This window comes from Culex quinquefasciatus, chromosome 3, assembly GCF_015732765.1.
Source record: "Culex quinquefasciatus strain JHB chromosome 3, VPISU_Cqui_1.0_pri_paternal, whole genome shotgun sequence".
Lineage (NCBI taxonomy): Eukaryota > Metazoa > Arthropoda > Insecta > Diptera > Culicidae > Culex > Culex quinquefasciatus.
The window spans coordinates 10,877,781-10,900,504 of NC_051863.1; the positions used below are offsets into that span (position 1 = coordinate 10,877,781).

General features: G+C 33.1%; 1 protein-coding gene across 6 annotated transcripts in view; it reads left to right on the top strand.

Moving 5' to 3' along the window:
* The window catches only part of LOC6049547 (putative transcription factor capicua), a 90,005-nt gene extending 74,349 nt beyond the window's left edge, over positions 1-15,656 (top strand). For 3 of the 6 annotated variants that reach the window (XM_038264848.1, XM_038264851.1, XM_038264849.1), the window contains exons 10-16: positions 767-1,677; positions 1,740-1,945; positions 7,395-7,652; positions 7,725-7,924; positions 7,999-8,140; positions 13,566-13,660; positions 13,731-15,656. In XM_038264848.1, coding sequence (XP_038120776.1) covers positions 767-1,677; positions 1,740-1,945; positions 7,395-7,652; positions 7,725-7,924; positions 7,999-8,140; positions 13,566-13,639 — 1,791 coding nt within the window. In that variant the 3' untranslated portion in view covers positions 13,640-13,660; positions 13,731-15,656. The remainder of the gene's footprint in view (positions 1-766; positions 1,678-1,739; positions 1,946-7,394; positions 7,653-7,724; positions 7,925-7,998; positions 8,141-13,565; positions 13,661-13,730) is intronic. The other 3 variants (XM_038264850.1, XM_038264852.1, XM_038264853.1) reach the window with 3 other exon arrangements.
* The last annotated feature ends 7,068 nt before the right edge of the window (positions 15,657-22,724 follow it).

The following is a 22,724-nucleotide window of genomic DNA, read 5'->3' on the forward strand; positions in this document are numbered from 1 at the left end:
GCGAGGATTTTGGATTCCAAACTGTATAATAAGATTAAGATAATATTAAGACTTTCAAAATTTAAAATTTTATCATATTATAGATTTTGATTTAATTTTGAGGTTATATTTTAGAAGTTAAATTTTAAGGTTTTTAAATATTGTATTTTCTATTTTGATGATTTTTTTTTTCATGACCCTTGCCTTGACCGTCTCTTGAGGATTTTTTTAAATGGATTTATTGCTTTCATTCTTTTGGAGCCTTTAAACATACAACGAGTTTTTTCAATCAAATACTTTCTGAATTAGTTTTTCTTTATTAAAAAATAAAATTTCTTAAATGATGGTTGCGATATTTTTTTTGTTTTTTTTTTTTTTTTTTGCGTGGATTTCGCGCGGTTTTGGATTTTAGGTCGGCGCGGATTTGACGCGGATTTTTTTTTACTCTCCCGTAACAACCCTGTAATTTGGAGTCAAAAACAAAAATTTCCAAATTATAAATTTCAAAAAAAAAAACACAGAAAATTCTAAAAATAAAAATAAATAAAATTAAAAAATGGTTTGGTCATAAGGAATGGCAGGACAAATTTTCTATTAAGTTGTAAGGATTAAGAGTTCTCAATCAGGACGATCGGGTAGAGCTTTGGTGACTTGCAATCCCGCAATCGCTTTTTCTAACCTTTCCTTCCCCCTTTTCCTCACATCTTTTTAACATCGATCTGGTCCTTGAACTGTTTCTACCTTTTTCCATTCTCTCTCTCTCTCTCTCTCTCTGACTCGATTCCAGTTTGCATTCGTCCTACCCGACAGCCAGCAATACGCCCTGAGCGATCGCTCAAAACTCTACGCTTCCCCGTCCACCTCCCTGTCGTCGTCGTCGTCCTCGTCCGCCTCCCTAACCCCATCTTCCCAAACTTCCTCCTCGTCCTCCACCTCCTCCTCTTCAACTTCTTCCACCGTGCCAGGATTATCAGCTTCAACCGCTTACGCACTAACCACGCAGGGTCAGCAGCAGCAGCAACAGCAACAGCACATGAAGCAAGCCATATCATCAAGTACAACCTCCACCACAACCAACACACTCCAACCAGTACAATATTTGATACAAGGAAAGATACCGAACCTTCTCATCTCAACCGCCGCCAACACTACACAGGGCTATCACCACCAGCAGCAGCAACAGCAGCAACCCCAGCAGCAGCTGATCAGCATCAAGCAGGAACCACCGGAATCGCCGGGAGGTCCCGGCGGAGGCAGTGGAGGCCGCAATCTTCCCGTCACGCCCAACTCGTGCTCCTCCAGCGCTCCTGTGGCAGCCGTCCCGCCACCCTCGGCTGACCAGCCCGTCCCGGCGGCCTCCGACGAGACCGACGACGACTTTGACCAGGCGCCCGAGAGCAAAAAGTTCATCCTGGCCCCGACTCCGGCCCAGCTCGGTCGTGCCCCACTGCAGCGGCGCCAAATGAGCACCAACAGCAACGGCGCCGGCGAATGCGCCTCGTCGCCCACGGGCAGTGTCGGATCGGACGGCAGCAACCACGGTGGTGGCAACCCGCCGCTCTCGGCCACGCAGATGCCACCGTCGGCCCTGCCGACGCCCACGTCCGCCTTCCTGGACGACTTCCAGAGCCCGCAGATCTCGCCGACCACCAAGACCAAGAACTTTTTCAAAAAGGTCAAACCGGACGACATGGACAAGTGAGTTCGAAGCAACGAAATGCCCAAGTCACATTTAATCTTATTCTGTTCTAATTTTGCAGCGTGCTCCGAACGGTGGACTTTGAGAAAAAGTTCAAAACGTTGCCCCAGTTCAAACCGGAAGAGTGCCAATCGCCCAGTGCAATCTCAGTGCCATCGTCGCCGCGGGTCTTTACCCAAAACTACCGCAAGAAGCAGCAGCAGCAGCAGCAATCGCAACAACAGCAACAGCATCAGCAGCAGCAGCAACAACAGCAGCTTAAAACACGTAAGTAAAACAAATGTAGTGTAAGCCCTTCCCATGGCATCAACGCTTCGGAAGGCACGTCGGTCGAAGTTTGGAGAGCGCACTTCTCTGCGATGCTTGTCGATGTGCCATCCGAACGACAATGCTATGGCAAGTCGACAAATTTGGCAACCACCTTTACAGATTTTTTGATAAAGGGCTCCGTTTTCAAGATATAGCCACCGAAAGTTTGATTTTAGCGAAATATTTGCAGTTTTTCAATTTTAAAAAATAGTGACCATGAGTGACCATTTCCAAAAATATTTTTTTTTTGAAAAGTTCAGGAAATTTGCTTTAAAATTGTCTAAGAGACATTGAAGATTGGACCTCGGGTTGCTGAGATAGAGCCGCTTTAAGAAAAAGAAACACGAAAATTGAAGTTTTCTAAGTCTCACCCAAACAACTCACCATTTTCTAATGTCGATATCTCAGCAACTAATGGTCCGATTTTCAATGTTAAAACATGAAACATTCGTGAAATTTTCCGATCTTTTCGAAAAATTTTAAATCAAGACTAACATTTTTAAAGGGCCAAACATTGCATATTACGCCAATTTAAAATGCTAGTCTTGATTCAAAAAAAAATCAAAATATTTTTTTCGAAAAGATCGGAAAATTTCACGAATTTTTCATATTTTAACATTGAAAATCGGACCATTATTTGCTGAGATATGGTCATTAGAAAATGGTGGGTTGTTTTGGTGAGATTAAGAAAACTTCAATTTTCGGGTTTCTTTTTCTTAAAGCGGCTCTATCTCAGCAACCCGAGGTCCAATCTTCAATGTCTCTTAGACAATTTTATAGCAAATTTTCTGAACTTTTCAAAAAAAATATTTTTAGAAACGGTCACTCGTGGTCACTATTTTTAAAAATTGAAAAACTGCAAATATTTCGCCAAAATCAAACTTTTGGTGGCTATATCTTGAAACGAAGCTCTTTATTAAAAAATCTGTAAAGTACTTTTCGATTGCAAATTCAATTTTGCATTAAAAAATAATGTCAAACTTGTTTTTGCATGAAACTTCGTTTTTTTTTTCCAAAAATCACTGTTTTTTTTTTTTCAAAAATTTATAACTTGGCGGCAGATTTTTTGACCATGTTTCTCTATGACTCAAAAGTTGCGGGTTTTTGTCCCCTTAAACATATCAAAAAATCTCGAAAATCAAAAAAAAAATATTTTGGGAAATTGAGTTTTAGTGAAAAAAAAAGTTGATTAAAAAATCTGCAATTTTTTTCCGTGTATCTATTTTTTTCTCAAAAGTCCTCAACAATACCTACAACTTTGCCAAAGACACCAAATTGATCAGAAAATTCACTCAAAAGTTACAGCTGTTTGAATATTTACATACCATTTTTGTATGGACAGTAGCCAAAATTGTATGGAGACTTGTATGGGTGAACCAATGACACAAAATAGCTTATTTGGTAATAGGGAAGGCCCGCACAAAGTTTGAGCCAAATCAAAAAATACAAATAAAACCCATTTCCGGTTTTGGTAGGGAATTGCTCTATTTTAGAATTTTAAAATTGGGTACTAAAGCCCTATGAAAAAAAAATTATGTACAACGGTAAAAAACACGATTGAAAACCATTTTTGATCACTTTTTTCAATTCAACGCAAAAAAAAAAAATATTGACAAGACAACATTTTTTCGATGGATCAACTATGGTCTCCTTGGAACGAGCTGTCAAGTAGGACCTTTTCGGTCAAGAAGGAGCGTGAAGTTAACTTTGAAAAAATGAATTAAAAATCCATTTTAAATCCTTTGCGGTCGTTCAAAGGGTCATTCCACTCACAAAAATAAGCTTTATCGTTGTGAACAATAATATCACAAATAGTTGCAAAGTTAAAAACAAAAAAGAAATATTGTAAAATCCCGCCCTGAAGAACGTTTGTACCAATCGGATTCAAACGTTATTTAGAATTTTCGAACCCTTGTCAAATGGACAAGGACCCAGCGCGTATATAGTAACAGTATTCCTAATTCCAGTCATAGCTCACCAAGTCGCGATGGCCTAGTGGTTAGCATTTTTGCTTATCAATCCTAAGGACGGGGTATCGAACCCCGACTCGAGCGACTTTGATTTTTCGTTCATGTTCATAGTTTCAAGATTTACATTGCCTATACTTTCTCGTTGGAAGTAGATGGGAATCGAACCCAGGACCATTCGCTTACAAAGCGAACACCGTTACCAGTCAGCCACGGCCGCTCTCAAGTGCAATCAACTGAAATAAATTTAAAATGCATTCCCCTGCGTTTAGAAACATTTTTAGCATGTTTGGATTAATCCAAAAATCTTGAATTTTAGTGAATTCAAACTTGAAAAAAAAAACAATCTAAAAACTTTAAATCTTGAATAATACATTTTATAAAATTTAAAATATTTCTTAAAATAAAAAATGTTTTTATTTTTTTATAAATTTAGAATTAAAAAAAATAAACATTTCAGAAAAATTATAAATTTGAAAAAATGCAAAGGTCTCGAAAAAAAAATATTACTGGTTTGGAATCAAAAAAAAAAATTCAAAATTATAAATTTCTAAAAAAGAACACAAAAAATTCTAAAAATGAAAATAAATAAAATTAGAAGTACAACTAGAAGTACAATGACCCTTTGGGGTCGTTCAAAGGGTCATTGCACTCAGAAAAATAAGCTTTATCGTAGTGAACAATAATATCACAAATTTAAGCTTATTTCTAGGACCCAACTGTTAAGGTATGTTTTTGGGCAAAAAATAAAAAATATGAAAATTTAAATAACAAGCCATAGTCTTCACATTTAAATGAAAAAAGTGTTTTAAAATGCATTTTACACTAGTTCAGTTGTTTTGCAATCATTAGTTTTCAAAAAATCTAAGATCTAACAAAAACAAAAGTTGTATCGAAAAAAAAGATTTTGCATCGAACATTTTCAAAAAATTTTAAGATTTTTTAATAAACCCAAACATGTTAAAAATGATTTTAAACGCAGGAGAATGCATTTGAATTTGATTTCAGCTGGTTGCACTTGAATTTTCATTGAAATTTGGAAGTTTATTGTAAAATTTTTTTTTTGCCCCCTGATTTTTCGGGCCAATTTTGAAGGCAACAACAAAAACTTTTAAAAATATTTGTACCAGCCTTAGCATTTTTCGAAAAACATATTTTTTGCGACTTAAAAAAACTTAAAAATAAAAAGCAGCCCCGCAAAAATATGTTTGAAAAGTTGAGAGAAAAGGTAGATAATGCACTAATACCAAACCCGAAAAAAAAATAAAAAAGGAAAGGTCGATAACACGAAGTATGATACATTTTTATTTTATTTTTGAAGGTTTTTTAATTTTTGTAGTTTAGGCCGATGCAAATATTTTTCATCGTTTCGGCAAAAAATACAAAATCTCTTCATTACTTTTGAATATTTTGAAAACTAATGATTGCAAAACAACGGGGAAGGTGTAAAATGCACTTTAAAAAACTTTTTTCATTCAAATGTTGAGACCATGGCTTGTTATTTCAATTTTTATATTTTTTTGCCATCCCCCTCGACCCCGACCAAAAAATATTTGCAACGACCTTATCAATTAAAGAAAATAAGTTTCAAGACTTAATTTTTTTTTATTTTTGAAGGTTTTGAATTTTTAATTTTATTAGCTTCTGAAGTTTTAAAATTTTCGTTACCTGAATTTTGTAGATTTCCCAAACAAAATAAAAGACAGCTAATTGATTTTTCAAGATTTTTTTTTTTTGAATTCTACTTAATAACATTATTTTTATTCGTAGGGGATTTGTAGCTCAAAACTGTGAAGAGATAGAAATTTGGTGTCAAAGGAACTTATGTGTAAAATGGGACGCTTGATTTGATAGAACAATCTAAATTTCGAAAAAAAAAACTTTTTTATAAAAAAAGAGTTAAAAATAGTTTTACAGTTACTGCCGATTTCCGATACTTAATTGCCGAATCTCCAATTTGCAATAACCTAGAGAGGTACTGAGAACAAACATTTTTAGAGTTTTTATTAAAGGGCCTATAAGCTATTGTGTGTCATATGTTATATGGACCTAAAAACTAGATTTTCGTTGTGGTTTGGTTGAGCGTTTTAGCAGAATGCATTACTGTGAATACAAAGAGGCGAGTTGATTTTCATTTTAAAATAACGAGTTTTTTGTACTTGGCAGGGTGACTTTTTGAGTTACCCATGTTACACGAAAATATAGGGTAGGGTATTCATCAATGAGACACTTTTGGTTTTCAACTTTCAAAGATTTTTCTCATTTTTTCATCAGCATGTTTAAATGAGCTTTTTGTTGCATTTTTTTCTTTTAATGTGTTCTAACATTGACCAAAATATGAGATCGATCCGACATCTACAGCCAGAGTTATTCAACTGTCTCATTGTAGACGCACTTGGCAGGAACAATGAGACAGCTGGGGAACAATGAGACACACTACGAAAATTAAGATTTTTCTAGTAAAACATCATCTTTTTGTATTGTTCCATTACAGTTGACTTGCCTTGAACATTTTAGAGCAATTTGCCAACATGAAACTTCAATTAACAAAAGTTATACTAAAAACTATTTAAATTTTGTAAAATCCATATATTTATACCAAATAACTTTGTATTTTTGGTTAAATGAACTTAAAACTCTATAAATATGCCAAAATCACTTTTAATTCATGTTTTGAAAGATTTCCATAGATTTTGAAAAGTTTAATGAAGAAAAATCAAAGTGTCTTATTGTTACCCATGAGCTGAAATGAGTGGGGAACAATGAGACAGCCCTGGATTCTGGGTATATTCTAAATTTTGGCCAAACCTAATGAAAGGACATTGTAGCCCAACTCAATCCCTATGGAACGTCGAAAGAAATTTGAAAAAATATTAGTTTTGGTGTTAATGGCTGCCTACGAGCGAAAAAGTATTGTTGTCCATAATTTACTTTTACACCCCAGAATCAAACATTTATGAATAACTTTTCAAGGGAGCGTCCATAACCAAAGCCACTATAATGGCAGACGTGTATCCAGTAGACACACCATTCCCCCAAATATGAGCCTGATTGGTTGAAACTACGACTTGTGAGAGCCATTGTATCATTGTTCCCCGTGTCTCATTGATGACTACTCTACCCTAAATGGTCAAATAACAAAAAATATTTTGATGTATTTGGATTTTCTTTTAATGGATTTGGCAAGAAAAAGTTTTTTTAAACCTTTATTTTTTAAATATCTTTTTTTTAAGTTTTAAAATTTAAAAATTTTATAAAAATTGGAAATCTATAAAAATTAGAAATTTTTAAACAAAAGTTAAAACAAGCTTGGAACACATGTCGAGATTTTCTCGATTTTCAGTGGTACCTTGGCGATGATGGATTAAAAATTAAGATGTTCAATAGCTTGTCCAAAAAAAAACACAAATTTTGCAATCAACTCTTTTTTTTTACTTCAGCTATCGAGGATGATCATCACCACCACCAGCAACATCAGCAACAACAACAACATCAGCATCAGCAACAATCCCAACAACAGCACCAACATCAGCAGCAGCAGCAGCAACAACAACAACAGCAACACGCTCCCCCTCTCCCACCGCCCCCGCTCACCTCGGACAGCAGTGCGCCGCTGTCCTCGACGGCCACTCCGTCCAGCTCGTACATCATCGGCAACCGGTTCTTCGGGCCGGACTTTAACATGGAACAGTACAAAGGTAATTTGCATTGCCGACGGTGGTCGACTTCACGATCCTCTCCCGGACCTTTATCGGACTAATCGGACAAAGGTTTCTTCTCCGTTGTAGAAATGGCCGCCGACAGTGCGGACCGGTCCCCGCGGACGCCCAAAACGCCGTCGGCCCGGTCGGTCAACTCGGCCGAGGAGAAGGGCCACCGGAAGATCCTCGAGCACCGGCGCAACCTGGTGATGCAGCTGTTCCAGGAGCACGGCATGTTCCCGTCCTCCCAGGCCACCAACAACTTCCAGGTACGCGTTTTTCGTCCCCCTCGGAACCTGAACTCCTCACAACGATCTTCCTTTTTTCCCCTTCCCGCCAACAGCTCGCCCACAGTGACATCTTCCAGAACAAGCAGCAGCTGCAGCTGAAGATCCGCGAGGTCCGCCAAAAGTACATGGCCCAGCCGCCCGGATTCACGCCGCACTCTGCGGGGCCGATGACGCCGACCGATCACCTCGGGGCCGGTAAGAAGCGAAAGCATCGTGCTTGAAATACTATTGCTTCCTTTTTCACTTTTCTTATGTTATGTTTTATCTCGAAACGCCACCGTTACGTTTTGAAGTTGAATTCACGCGGGGTTATTTTTGATTGTACAGTAAACTTCTTATTTTTTTCTTTTTTTCCCGCTTGGGGTTCGCGAAGGTAATCCTGAACTATGAATTGTACAATGCCAGTTGTAATAAATAAAGCGTTTTCAAAACTTATACATTTTCGACTTTATATTTTGTGAAAGAGAAATTAAAAAGAAAATCTCCAAAAATGCATTTAGGAAGTTGATCAACTACCAGTAAGTATGTAAGATAAAGAGTGCAACGAAAAATCACTAGCAATCGAAGACTGACGTGGTGATTATTGCACTTGATCGTAATTTTTCGATCGTAGTTTCTCGACTCATGAACTAGTATCTCGATAAGATTACGATCTACAATCGACAAATCTTGATCTACCGTCGAGAAATTACAATTGAAAATTTACTATCGATAAATTTTGATCGTGAATCAAGAAATACGATCGAAATGTGTTATAGCATTTTTGCAGATGGCACTTTGGTTTAGATATGGGATATAAAATCGAAAGATACATAAATACTCGATTCCATAAACCACATGGACCCTTTGGAAGTTTGTTCATACCTCTTTTTTATTGCTTGACAATAAAACCCTCAATTTCGCTCTTTTTTAGGGGGCGCAAACCAGGGGAAGCGTTTTTTGGGATTTTTTTTTTGCGTGAAACGGGAGACCCCAGTCTTCCTTTTAAATCTAGATTTTCGCCTTCCTCACCTTACTGAGGAAAGGCTATAAAATCACTTGAAAAATGAACTTCTCAATTAGACTTCCTAGACCCACCTTCATGTATACCTATCGACTTAGAATCAAATTCTGAGCAAATGTCTGTGTGTGTGGTGGGATGTTGATCAAAAAATTGTCACTCGATTATCTCAAGACTGGCTAAACTGATTTTGTCTGTTTTGGCCTCAATCGATCCGTCCTGGGGTCCCATAAGTCGCTATTAAAAATTATGGAGTTTAGTTAAGTACTTTAAAAGTTATGCTAAAAAAAACGATTTTAACAAAAGTTCGGAAGATTGTGAAAAGGGTGGTTTTTGTAAGAAAACCCGTCATGCTATACATTTTTAGAAAGGTATTTGAAAGACTTTTTCAACGCGCCCAAGACATTGAAGATCTGACAACCCTATCAAAAATTATAAGCACTTAAGTGTTATTTACGCACTTTTTACAGGCCGGATCTCAGATATTTTGATGGAAACGTTGTCCGAATCTATCATGCGACCTATTGTTGCATAGGTAATCAAAAGACCTTTTCAACTCGTCCAAGACATTGAAGATCTGACAACCCTATCAAAATTTACAAACACCTAAGTGTTATTTATGCACATTTTGGAGGCCGGATCTCATGATCATCTCATCTTATCTCATGATATTCATGCGACCTATCTTTGGATAGGTAATTAAAAAACCTTTTCAACGAGCACGAATTGGATTGAAGATCTGACTACCCTATCATAAGTTGTAACCACATAAGTGCCCTGCAATATGAAGATCTGATTACCCAATCTAGTGGTATGAATAATGAGTCAAAATTGATACAACTCTGAAAAACACCGCCATTTTGTGTCTATTTTGGATACCACCCTTTAAATCGAGCCAAACATTTCATTAGGGCACAAAATCAAAATCCGCGATTCGAGAAAATCGCTTGCAAAAAGTGCACAACTTGTTTCAATTCCTATTTTCAAAAGAAGCTTCACTGATGGTATTTTTACTTATGATACGATAAAACACATCATTATCCTCAACTCTGCTTGAATGCTTCTTAATTTATGTTGATTTTCGCAATAAAACTGATAATTTAAAAAAATCTCGTTATTAGGCCCTTTTAACTTTCCAACTGTTGTTCATAATGGGCCCTTTCTAGATGCAATTTCGAAGAGAATTGAAAGGGCACTAAAGCGCTGTCATTCGATTGTTGTTTTGAATGATGTTTATGGGACCTTTTCTGCCGTTCTACGCATAATTGTCCCATGTCAGTTTTGGACGATTTTGACTTTATGCCATTTTTAAGTTCAGTCTGATGTGTACTTTAAGAAAAACACATAAAATCTGGTACTTTGTTTGGAAACTCATCAAAAACAACACCAAGTCTGTTTGTCCCATCATTGAACTTCTACGCATAATTGTCCCACCAAGTATTTTCTTACACGGAATCATTAGTTTTACTAAGCAGTATGTCTTGTTTACCTGTTGTATAGCAAGAGAATCGCAAATAAGGGTGATAAACTGCTAATTGGGGTGATTAGGGACACATAGGGCGAATATGAACCCACGGGACAATTATGCGTAGAAACACAGAAATCGGTCGAAAAATTTCAATCGCGTTTTTCTCAGTTGCACTTTTTTGAACATGGGACAATTATGCGTAGAACGGCAGTTTTGTTCTGTTAGAAATAATAAGGAATTCAGCGAACATTATGTTAACTGGTGAAGTTTTGTGATCGAATGGTATGAATAGGGCATGTGAAATATAAAAATTCTTCAAAGGTGTACTGAACAGGATCCGCAGGACCGTGTTAAATATTGTGGTTCGACGAAGTTTTTTTCTGCAGAAATCCTTGGTGAAACGTTAACCAAACGTTGTTTTGAAGTGAATTAGTGTTAAGAATGTATGAAAACTTCACCTCATAACATAGAAAGTTCCTCAACTACGAAAAAGAAAAGGGCACAATTGAACTTTTTTTCTGGTTCGGAGTGAACATTGTTATGGGCCCTTTTGAGTTTATGATTTTTTCAATATGAAATTGTTTGTTATCAATCTGATTCTTGGAGGGCATGTAGGGAATGTACTCATGAATGGAATAGTGGAATAATCCCGAATGTTTACGTTTTGGTTTTGGGCCCTAATGAAATGTTTGGCTCGAAATGTGAGGAAGGCACCAACCACCTAAGGGTGGATTTAGTAACGTTTTTTTTCAATAGGTCCTATAAACATATGAAAGACAATAGTTTATAGGACATCCACACAACACGGATAAGGGGCCATCCACTAATCTGTGTATTCAAGAACTCTCGGAAGTTAAAAAAATGAAATTTCAAGCCATGGAATTATAACATTTGAATTAAAAAAAAAAGAGTGTTTTCAAATGTTTTTTACACCAGCACAGTTGTTTACCAATCATCAGTTTCAAAAAATATCGAAGCATAAAAAAATTGAAAAAAAAACTTTCTGCAAAAACTTAAAATATTTTTAATCGAGCCCAAACATGGTAAATATGATTTTCAGCGCAGGAAAATGCAATTCGAATTGTTTTTGGTTGATAAGACTTAGTCTTTTCTCTATTTGGAATGATTTTTTTAAATTTAAAAAAAAAAACATTTTTGTTGGTTTTTGATTTCTCGGACAGAATTTTAAAAACCAAAAAAAAAAATGCAGGTATTTTAAACAATTCAAAATTCTACTATTCAAAAATTAAATGAAGGTTCAAACTTTTGGAAATAAACATTTTTTATTTGTTTAGCTTATTTTTTTTAAATTATAAATTTTGATTTTTTTAAAGCTTTGTTAAGGAATTTTCAAATTTTCATGTTCTTGAATTGAATTGAACAAAATGTTTTTTTTTTTTAATTTTTGGAAATTTGAAATCAAACTTTTACTTTTTTTAAGTTTTATTTTTCAAAGTTTTTGTCGCCACGCTCCTCCCTTTCAAAATTAGTCCGATAAATCAGGAGGCAAAACAATATTTTTTCAAAATTTTTAATGAAAATAGAAGTTAAATCCACAGAAAACAATCTAAAATGCATTTTTCTGCATTGATAATGATATTTAGCATGTTTGGGCAGGCTTAAAAATATTTGTTTTTTTTTTTTATGAAATTCCAGCACCGCAAAAAAAATATATTTTTTTGTCAATACCACCAACATACCCCCCTCCCCTTGATTTTGGTCAGAGTCGAGGGACAAAAACTTCAAAAAATATTTGCAACGGCCTTATTCTTGAATTTTTGAATTCAATTTTTCAAATTCCTTTTAAAAATTTTCTGTTTTTTATGCTTGTTGGATTTTTTTTATTTTTCGTGGCATGATTTTAAGAAAGTGCGATTACGATCTACATACCAGTGACAAATTACGATCGAAACATTCAAAAAATCAAATTATTTGCTCTACAGCAGGCCTGCCTAACGTACGGCCCGCGGGCCGGATCCGGCCCGCGACTGCGTTTCAAAATAGTTCTATCAATGGCCCTTAAGGCAGTTGATGAAATACTCGATATGTAAATTTAGAGTCTAGATTTAAAAAAATAAGCTTAAGATCAAATTTTCACAAAAATTTAATTGAGAAAATTTAGCTGTTATTTTGTGCTTTAGCAATGTTTTTATTTCAAATTCAAACATTCTTTATGTTTGAATTTAGTTTTTATCATTTCTATATTGATTATCAATAATTAAATCGAAAACTAGGAAAAAAAAGCATAATTATCAATTTCGTTAAATTGTTAAATGTACGATAACAAACTTGATTGTTGTACAGAATAATTCTAATATTGAATTTCTTACAATTTTGAATGTGTTTACCTTAAATTTTAATTATTCTGTCCTGAGTCATTTTATTCAAATTGATTTTTATTTAAATTGAGTAAGAAAAAAATTATGTAGTTTTTATTAAACTTTTTAGTAATAGATTTTTTCAGGAATAAGCTTAAAAAAGCAAATTATTTATACAGATAACGCTGCAAATATTTTTGAAATCTTGAAAAATATCTCATAGCAGCAAAAAAAAAAATTTACTGAATTTCAATTTTTTCAATTAAATTCTTTTTATAATTAAATTTTAATTATAAAAGGTTTCTTTGTTTTTCTTTCTTATAATCAGATAAATGAATCTTATTTGGAATACTAGTTTTTTTATTTGATTATCTTTTAATGATCTGATGAATATAATGTTATGATTTTTTACTGCTTCAGAAAAATCAGACGTTCTTTTATTACGTAACGCAAAATTTGGGATTTTTGCCTCCCCTCCCCCCCTTCGTAACAAACCGAAACAGCCCAGCTGTCAATAAATTTGTCAGTCCTTTCAAGAAGCATGCTTAGATTTTTCGTTCTGTAATTTGATACCTGCCACTCGCGACGGTCCCTTCAATATCGACAACGAGAGAGTCCACTGTATTTCGAAAAATTACGATAGCGATCGAAAAATCTGGATCGAACAAATTTCATTGTGTGGTATGTGCAACAGGGAAAAATATCATTCATTTGAGAATTTATCCTTTGTGAAATCGAAGAATGTTCCTTTCCTTTTTGTAAAATCAATGAATTTAAGTGATTAATTTATTTATTTAAACAAAAACTTTATTTTATTTCAACATAATTCCACAGCAACTCCATCCGATCCATCTCAACAGTCACTGCAAAACATTCAACAACAGCAGCAGCAGCAACAGCAAGATTAAATTGCACCACATTTTGCAAAGGTACACCATCTTTTTATTGCTTAAATTTTAGTTTTTGAAATTAACTATAAAATGTTTTTTTTCCTTTCAGCATTTTTAAATTGACCGCCCAAAACTCGAACGCATTGGAATTATTTGCCGATTGCATTGAATTCAAACGAAATTTAACGAAACATAAACAAACGCAACACCCGATTAAGCCGGGCATTCACGGCTCAACAGCCGAAACACACACACAATAGATTTATACTACAGTACTAACCACTACTACTCAATAGTCCCTAAAGCGGAAATACACAACAATTGGAAACTAAGCATAAACAACCAATACATTTACGCACCATAAAAAAAAAACAAACAAGATAAATAGCACAGTTTCGTACTAAACAATATGTTTTTCAAATAAAGCAGCAAAAAACTACATAAACAAATAGCCAAAACAAACATAAAACGGAATAGTTTAAAAAAATCAAAACCCGCAAAACAAGCCACGCCCACAAAGCTCCGCCCCAGCGTCGAAATCGTTTCCTGCGCCCCGCCCCCTTCCTAGAAGCCAAACAGACCTTCGTCCTCACCACACCCGCGTGCCCTGCATTGGATCACACACTAACACAAACACAAACAACAACTCTCCTCGTGGAGGAGTCCCATCCGAACGTGTAATCAGTTGGAAGAAGCAGAAGAAGAAGAAGAAGAAAACCAGTCTCTTAAATTAAAAATTTAGAGGTTAAAGAAGCGTAACGTGAAATTTATTAAGATCCATTTCGCGACGGCTCGCGGAATGGCTTCTAGTGATCTTAGTTGGTAAGTTTCAGTGAATATATAACAAAATCGATGTGAAAGTAAGAAGAGGAAGAAGAAAAAAAAGCAAATCATTTAAATGCATAAACACACAGCAAACAAAACAAGTTTGAGGAGAAAGTTGTAAAAGAGAGAGAGATAGTGTTTAAGCAGAAGATGAGAAATATTACAACAAGTTGTACATACTATGGCAAGTTAATTAATTAAATAAAAAATGTCTTTGAAAGAGATAGAATTAAAATTAGTAGAAAGTACAAGAATTTATTAACAAATTTTACTGTGAGTTGTAGTAGTGGAAAAAACCAAACATTGAAAACACACACATACACACACACCCGCAAACAATCACAATCTCCCCTACTAGTGTCGCGCGCTGTGCAAAAGTTGCCAATTAGCTCCCATTTTCTCCTAACATCCCTCAACCAATCATGATAATTCTCTCTAATTCTCATCTCTCAACTCTCACACATACACAGTAACAGGGTTTCTAAGCACTCAAGGAAGAGAACCTTCTTTTGATTCCCCTCTTGTTAGTAGAACAAAGGTAAAGTCAGTCGCTTCTTTCCTGTCCGCAGGAATTGTTCGAATGTGGATTTTTTTTAATAAAATTGTTATGTTCTGGGCTTTTTTTTATTAGGTCCTATAAACATATAAAACAGAATAGTTTGAAGGACGTTTAAAAAAAAACTCTGAAATTTTATTACTCTTAATTTTCAGAGATTTGTATAATTTCAAACATCTTAATTTAACATTTTTTTATTTTCTTTTGTATTTACAACAATATTGAAGAATTCAACATCCAAATATGCTACATTTTTAGTTTCAAAATTCATAAATTAATATAACATATGAATTTCAAAAAAATAAAAAAGCGTTCAAAATTCAAAAAAACTGGATTCCAAATTTTAAAAATCTTAAATTTGAAACAATTAACACTAACAATTTTAAATTAAGCATCTTTAATATTTGAGATCTTTGAAACTTTAAACATTTGAATTCCATTTTTTTTATTCGATCGTTGTGAAAGTATGTTTTAACGTGACGTTAAATGTTCAAAAATACTAGATTTCAAATTTGAAAATTCTGAAAGTAAATTAATTCAAAAATTAACAGTGAGCATTGAAACATTACGTTGAAACTAAAAAAATCTTCTTCAAATTAAAAAAAAAAATACGAAAGCAAAAACTTTAAAAAATAAATAGGATTTTGAATAACACAAAATATTTCGATTTCTAAAATTTGAAAGTTTTTAAATTTTGTAATTTAGAAGAATTTTTTGAAATTTAAGGCTTTTTATCTTAAATTTACAAATTTCTCAAGCCACAGATTTTCTTTACATTAGAATTTAAAAAGAAAACTGGTTTTGAATGCTTAATTTCAATTTTTAAAATTTTAGAATTTTGGACCATAAAGGTGTATAAAAATGAGATGTCTGGAAATAATCTTCTAAGCTAAAATTTCAAAAACAAAAAAAATCGTAAAGAGCTATGAATTTTAAAATTTAAGATCACTTAATTTAAGAAATATAGGATTGTTTACATGTTTGTAAAATTATTTTAAAACGCTACGCTCAGAATTCAAAAATACTAGATTTCAAAATTAAAAATTTCAATAGTCAAAATTGCCAGAAATCATTGAATAATTTGAATTTAAAAATATTTTTTTGGATTTCAAAAATCAAAAAGTTTTTAAATTAAAAAAAAAATACAATGGTGAAATTCTGAATTTAAAGATTTTTCAAATCAGTTTTTTATACATCAGAATTGCAATTTTTTAATTTATTTTAATATTTTTTTAATGTTTTGAATCTTTGAACCATTATTTTACTATTTTTCTGTACAACAACTTGAAACATGTGCCTGATCCAGAGTTTTTTTTAACGTTTATGTTGTTGAATTTCAGATCTTAAAAAATTACAACTATAGAATTTGAGAATTTTAAAAGTTGAAAATTTTGGATTTCAGCACTTTGAATTTATTATTTTTTGAATATTGGATAGTAAATGTTTAAATGTTTCACTCAGGAGTTTGGAAGTTTATTCCGCTCGGTTTTGGAAATTTTTTTTCAAAAATAAAATACATTTTACATACACACTGAAACCCCGGTGGTTTGACACCAATTGTTGTCAAACGAACGGGCCACTTTTTAGTTTGACACGCTCTTTACACAGAGCTCACACTTACCAACAAGCGTTTGGTTTGTTAGTTTGTGTGAGTCCCGTGTAAAAAGTGACAGTTAGTCATTTTTTTAGTTTGGCTTTGTCAAACCAACGGGGTACAAACTAAAAAAGTGTCAATCTAACAAAGTGACCAACCACCGGGGGTTGAGCCTAGATTCGGTTTTTGATCACATTCGAACAATTCCTTACTGGACACATTCATCCACACCTGCACAAACCCCAAAAAAGTAGTCAAGCGAAATAAAGAAATCCCAGCAAAACGTAAGAGGTTAAGATTAATTATTTGTTGAAATAAATAAAAACTAACACACACTCACACAAAAAAAAAACAGTAAAATAAACGAAACCGACAAATCACATTTGAGAAAGTCGCACGTGCACGAAAAATCCAACCTTTGAGCAGCAACGCCAGAGATGCGCCATCTCATCCGTTTCTCGTAAGCATTGTTACACACTTGAACTTGAAAGAACAAAACAAAATAAAATAAATAAATAAAATAAAATAGTCTTTCCCCTCCCTCCCCACGTGCGAAATCCAGAGACAAACAAGCATCCGGAGCCTATACAATTTGGCACAGCCATCATCTAAGCTAAAGTTTAATGAAATTGCGAAAAATTAATTGACTAACAAACATGAAAATCGAGAGAAAGAGAGAAAATAAATCACTTGCAAATTTTGGAGGGCCAGCAATAACGGTGCACACACACAAACTTGTAGAAAAGCAAAAACAAATTAAGAAAAAAATAAAATTATTTGTGAAAGATTTTGACAGAAATAAAACAAAACAGATAATTGTAAAACAAAACGAACAACCAAACTGGCACTTTTACAATGATTGTGACACTGAGAAATGAAAAAAAGAAAAATAAGAGTTTAAAAAAGATACAGAAACGAAGCAGTGAATAAATAAAAGTTCAAACATTGACCCTTTTACATGTGAAATTTTAATCCGAAATGTCCCTCGAAAATCATGTCATTTTGTCCAAAGAAGCCGATCAACGGTCTGCGGGCCGGATCCGGCCCGTGAGGCCATTTTATCCGGCCCGCGATGGCGTTTTGAAAATAGTTCTAAAACTGGCCCTGTTCATGAAATACTCAATTAATAAATTGAGTGTTAAAATTGGAAAAATAATCCTGAGATTAAATTTTTAGAAATAACAAAACATTAATTTGATCAATTTTCGCTTTTTACATAAAATTTGGCTAATTCATAGTTTTATATGGATTTTGCCTTTGTATTTTTGTTATTATTTTATTTCACATTTGAAAAATCTTTATGTTTGAATTTCATTCTTATCATTTTTATATTAATATTTTCATAATAAATTATTTAAGTTGATAAATGTGCAAAAAACTGAAAGACACTAAATTTAAATTTCTTAAAGTTTTGGCTGTTTACATTTCTAATTCATTTTATTTATTTTTTTTCATATGCAAAAATAATGTTTTTTTTTTTCAGAACAACTTTTCAATGATAAAGTTTAAAACATAAAATTAATCATGTCGAAAATAAAGATCGCTGCTATTTTTTTTGAATACTAAAAACAAATCATAATGCGTCAAGAAATCCGATGATAATTTTTTTTCATAAATTTTAATAATAAATAATAAGAAATTTTAAGAATGACTATTAAAAAACTACCAGAAATATATTTTTCTACACTGTTTTAAATTTTGTGTCTTAAAAATCATTTTAAAATGTTTTGTCAAATATTTGAATAAAGATGCACAACAACGCAACAATTGGTTTTTCGCAAAGAAGATTTTAATCCAAGTTTTGATTTAATACATTTAATTTGTTTCGTTGATTTTTCAAACTAAAAAAAATGCAGCGACGAAATTAGATATTTTTTGTCAATAATATCAGCGTATTTAATTTCAATCGACAAAATTGTTGCAATACGATTTTAACCAAAACAAATAAAAATAAATTTAATAAACACATAATTGATAGTTATACATGAATTTTATTTGCAACACTACTTAATTTATTTGTTTACTTGAAACAACCTAACAAAATTTACCTTATGAAAAAATATGTGGTGAAAAACAGTTGGTGACATTTTGCCGTGCAATTGGCATTAGGGGCAGGGGGGTAGAATGGCCCGCCTAAGTAAAATGCGCCAAAAACCATAGAAAAACATACAAATTTATGAATTCAGTGTAGTAGGCTTATGCTTTGGGATGTTCCCTTCAATGCTGTATACTTGGTTGATGAAAATTTTGAGCCTAAAACTATTTTTGAGCCACCTTAAAGAAAACAAGTTTTTGTAATTTAAAAAAAGTTGCTCATCTTCCTTATGGTGCACCATTTCAAATTCAACTTTTTTGCACCAATTCGATGTTTGTGGGTCAAAGTAAAGTATTTCCTGCATTATTGTACCAAAATTTAACCATTTACTATTTTTATGATAAGCAAACAGCTCTGGGCGTTAGAGGGTTAAAAAAAAGTTTTTGTCGGCTACTTTTCCTGGGTGCGGGGCAGAATGGGCCACCTTAGAAAACAAGCCATTTTGTCTAATAAAACGTTGAAGGGAGATAATAAATGATTTAAGGGACCTTTCTAACATAGTTTCCATGAAGTTAGACCACTTTTATGAAAATAGTCACTTACCAAAACAAACATTTTTGAAAATAGTTTTAATATGTTGAAATAAGATACTATTTTTACAAATAAGCATCAAAACAACTAAAAATCAACTAATGTTGCATTAAACGTGAATGTGAAGCTACCAGGAGTGAAATAATCCATTTAGCTCAAATTTCGTAACTTTTGATTGTTTTTATAAGGCAGGAAAAGGGTGGTCCATTCTGCCCCCAGGTGGATTTTAATTTAACACTTCCACTACCAAGCCTCTAAATGGATTTGAGGTTCCGTTGTTGTTTAATTACCTTCGTAATAGCTCCTGATAACATTATAAACATTGAACAAACTTTTTCAAACAATCTAAACTTCGAGAAAGCTTATTTAAGAAACTCGAAATAAACAACATTTGCGTGGTTTTGTCAATAAATTTACATTTTTGCTCATAATTCGAAAAATACAATGAATTCAAACATGGTTTTCGGTAAGATCTAGGTCTTTTTCAACAATGATTGTATTTAATGTTATCGGTTTTCTGGATATTTGAAGAAAACATCTTCTTAAATAATTTCATAAAAAAAATAGTTTTGCTATGAAATTTAAAAAAAAGTTTATACCTTGACCAGAGCCTACAAACGATCATTCACACGATCAATACATTTTATAAAAATATAAACAAAATACAACCTACTCGAGCTTTTCAAAAAGTCATTGTTTATCAAACTTAGATATTTGGGTGTTTTGGAATAGATTCCAAATTTAAGCTAGATCTGACCACGGGAACTCCTCCTTGTAACCCCTTGAATGTTGTTTGGGGAAAATATGTGAAATGTAGTTGTACAATCCCTATGAAATCTCGGATGTTGGAAACAACTTTTCCGAAGAGACCATATTTTATAAATTCTTGAACTCTCAAATTCAAAATTTTCAAAATTTTTATTCAGAATTGTTACGAAGAAAACGAAAAATAAATCCACGCCATCCCAAAACCCAATCCGCGCCAAATCGGCGTCATTTAAAAAAAATAATAATTTTGCGACAAACATACAAAAGAGCTGCACAATAAATTCAATTTTGTAATCTCAGAACGCAATCTTGAATCTTGAAACGCTGAAAATGTATTTTTGCTAGAATTATGTAAACTAGAAGAAAAAGCCAAAACAAACATTTTGACAAAAAAAAAAATCAAAAATTTCAACATTTAGAAATTAATATCTAAAAACTCAATGAAATCATAATAAAAAAAAATTATAAAATTTAAAAATTGTAATAAATTCTCGATATAGGTTTTAAATTTAAGATACAGTTCATACTCGATGGTCTTACCAAAGCGTCACTTAGAAAAATCGAGGCAAATTTTCCTACATCTTCTTCTTCTTCTTTTATCAGGTTTTCAGGAATTATGGAGTTTTTTTTTAAAGGACCAATAATAGTAGTAGAAAAAGAGTCGAGTTGGATAAATACGACAAGTGCTGAAAAAATCAAGTTTTGCAACGAGTTCCATACAACATTTTTTGCAATTCCGAAAAACACCCAGTGAGTGAAATTTTAAGTCAAATTTTCATGTATTTTGTCAATAAATCGTTCAAATCAAAAAAATGTTGAAAAGTGATACTTTTCGAAACAAGTGCTGAAAAGTTCAACTTTTTAGCACCCATTTCAGTGCTGAAAAGTAGAACTTTTCAGCATTAATTTTGAAAAATGTTACTATTCGATTCTGTTATTTTTGGTACAGAAAAGGAGGCTGTTTCGTCGTTCAAGACTGACAGGAAAAGGATGTATTTTCACGACGGAATTGCAAAAACCAAATTTTCAGTTTTTGCTTTTTGGGTGTTTTTCAATACCCCTGACTCAAGGCGGTTCTAAAAACACCCAAAAAGCAAAAACTGGAAATTTGGTTTATTGGACCTTTTCAAAAAAAAAACTCCAAAATTTAAGAATTTAGGAATTTAAGAATTCAGGAATTTAAGAATTTAAAAATAATATTTTTTTTTGTTCTCTTGATTGTTTTTATTTCATTTTTTATTTTTAAATATTGATATCTTTGATTTACACAAAATTAGACTACTTTGTATCATTTTTAAATCATAGTTCAGTTAAATTTTGAGAAAAATAAAAATTTAGATAACGAAAACTAAAGTGAAATTTTGGAAAAATTTCTAATCTTACAATGTTTTTAGAATTTTAGAATAAGTATTTAAAAAAATCAAAAATCAACAATTCCGAAATATCAAAATTTCAAAATTTTTAAATTTAGAATTGCTTTAGAATTTTAGATTTTTTTTTAAATTTTCAAATGTTCGAATTTTTTAACTGTTGATTTTTTAAATCATTCAATTTTTCTGACAAAATGTATGATTTTCTCCCTGGTCTCTATATGCTGAGCAAACGACCAATTTTAGAACAAATCTCTGAGGATGGTGGGGCAACTGCCTCATATTGTCCCACCCTGTGTGCGCTAGTAAATTGTAATTTCCAGTTGAACGGAAATCCAAATCAAATTCTAATTAATTGATTTTTAAACGTAAACATATTGCAAACAAGCTACGCGCTTTTCATCGTGACCCTTTTCTTAAGGGGTTACATACATGTAAAAAATCTCAAAAATTCATATTTCCGATTATTTATTAAATCCTTTTATAAGATGATTAACAATCACTCCTGAAAAATTCAAAAAGATATTTCACCATTTAAGTGAGTCGAAGACGATTTAAGTTTGAAGTTTTGCCTTGCGCAAAGCGAACCGTCAAACTTTGTATGCTGTTTTTCTCGAAACATGGAGTTGATTTACGGGTGCCACGATATCTCGAAATGGGATGGACCAAATTGGCTGAAATTTGGAGTGAGGACTCTCAAGACATATCCCGTGTGCATGACGAAAACTGAATTTGATATTTAGGTTTTTAAAAAAATACCAAAATCTAAAACTGTTAATTTTTTATATGAAAAACAAAAAAAAACATATCATTTTTTAAAATAAACTTTTTGAGAATCGTCTTTCGTCATGCACACGGGACTCGTTTAGTGAGTCTTCACAAAAATTTTGAACCGATTTGGTCAACGCAGTGTTGAGATATCATGGCACCCGTTTTTTTTAAACTGCTAACATTAAATAGCTATAGCTCGGCAATGGTACATCCAAATGTCTTCGTATTTATTTTGTTAATAGATAAAAATGTATATTTTAATGCCCTGAAAACAGATTTGAAAAAATATTTAGTGTGAGCTCATACCAAGCCTTGTCATTTTAGCCAATTTACATGTATGTAACCCCTTAAGCATTTTTTTATGGAGTTCTGCGTTCCTTCCGGACGTGGCCTGGAAGACATTCAAATACATCATCAAGGGCGTATTTTCAAAAGGAAATGAAATTTTGTAGTAATATTTTTAAGATCATCGAAATTCCCTGACCCAGCATAAAATTCCCTGACAATTCCAGGTTTTCCCTGACTTTTCCAGAAATCGACACCATGCAAACATGCATGCATTTCCCTTACGATTCTATGCGAAGGACTCACTT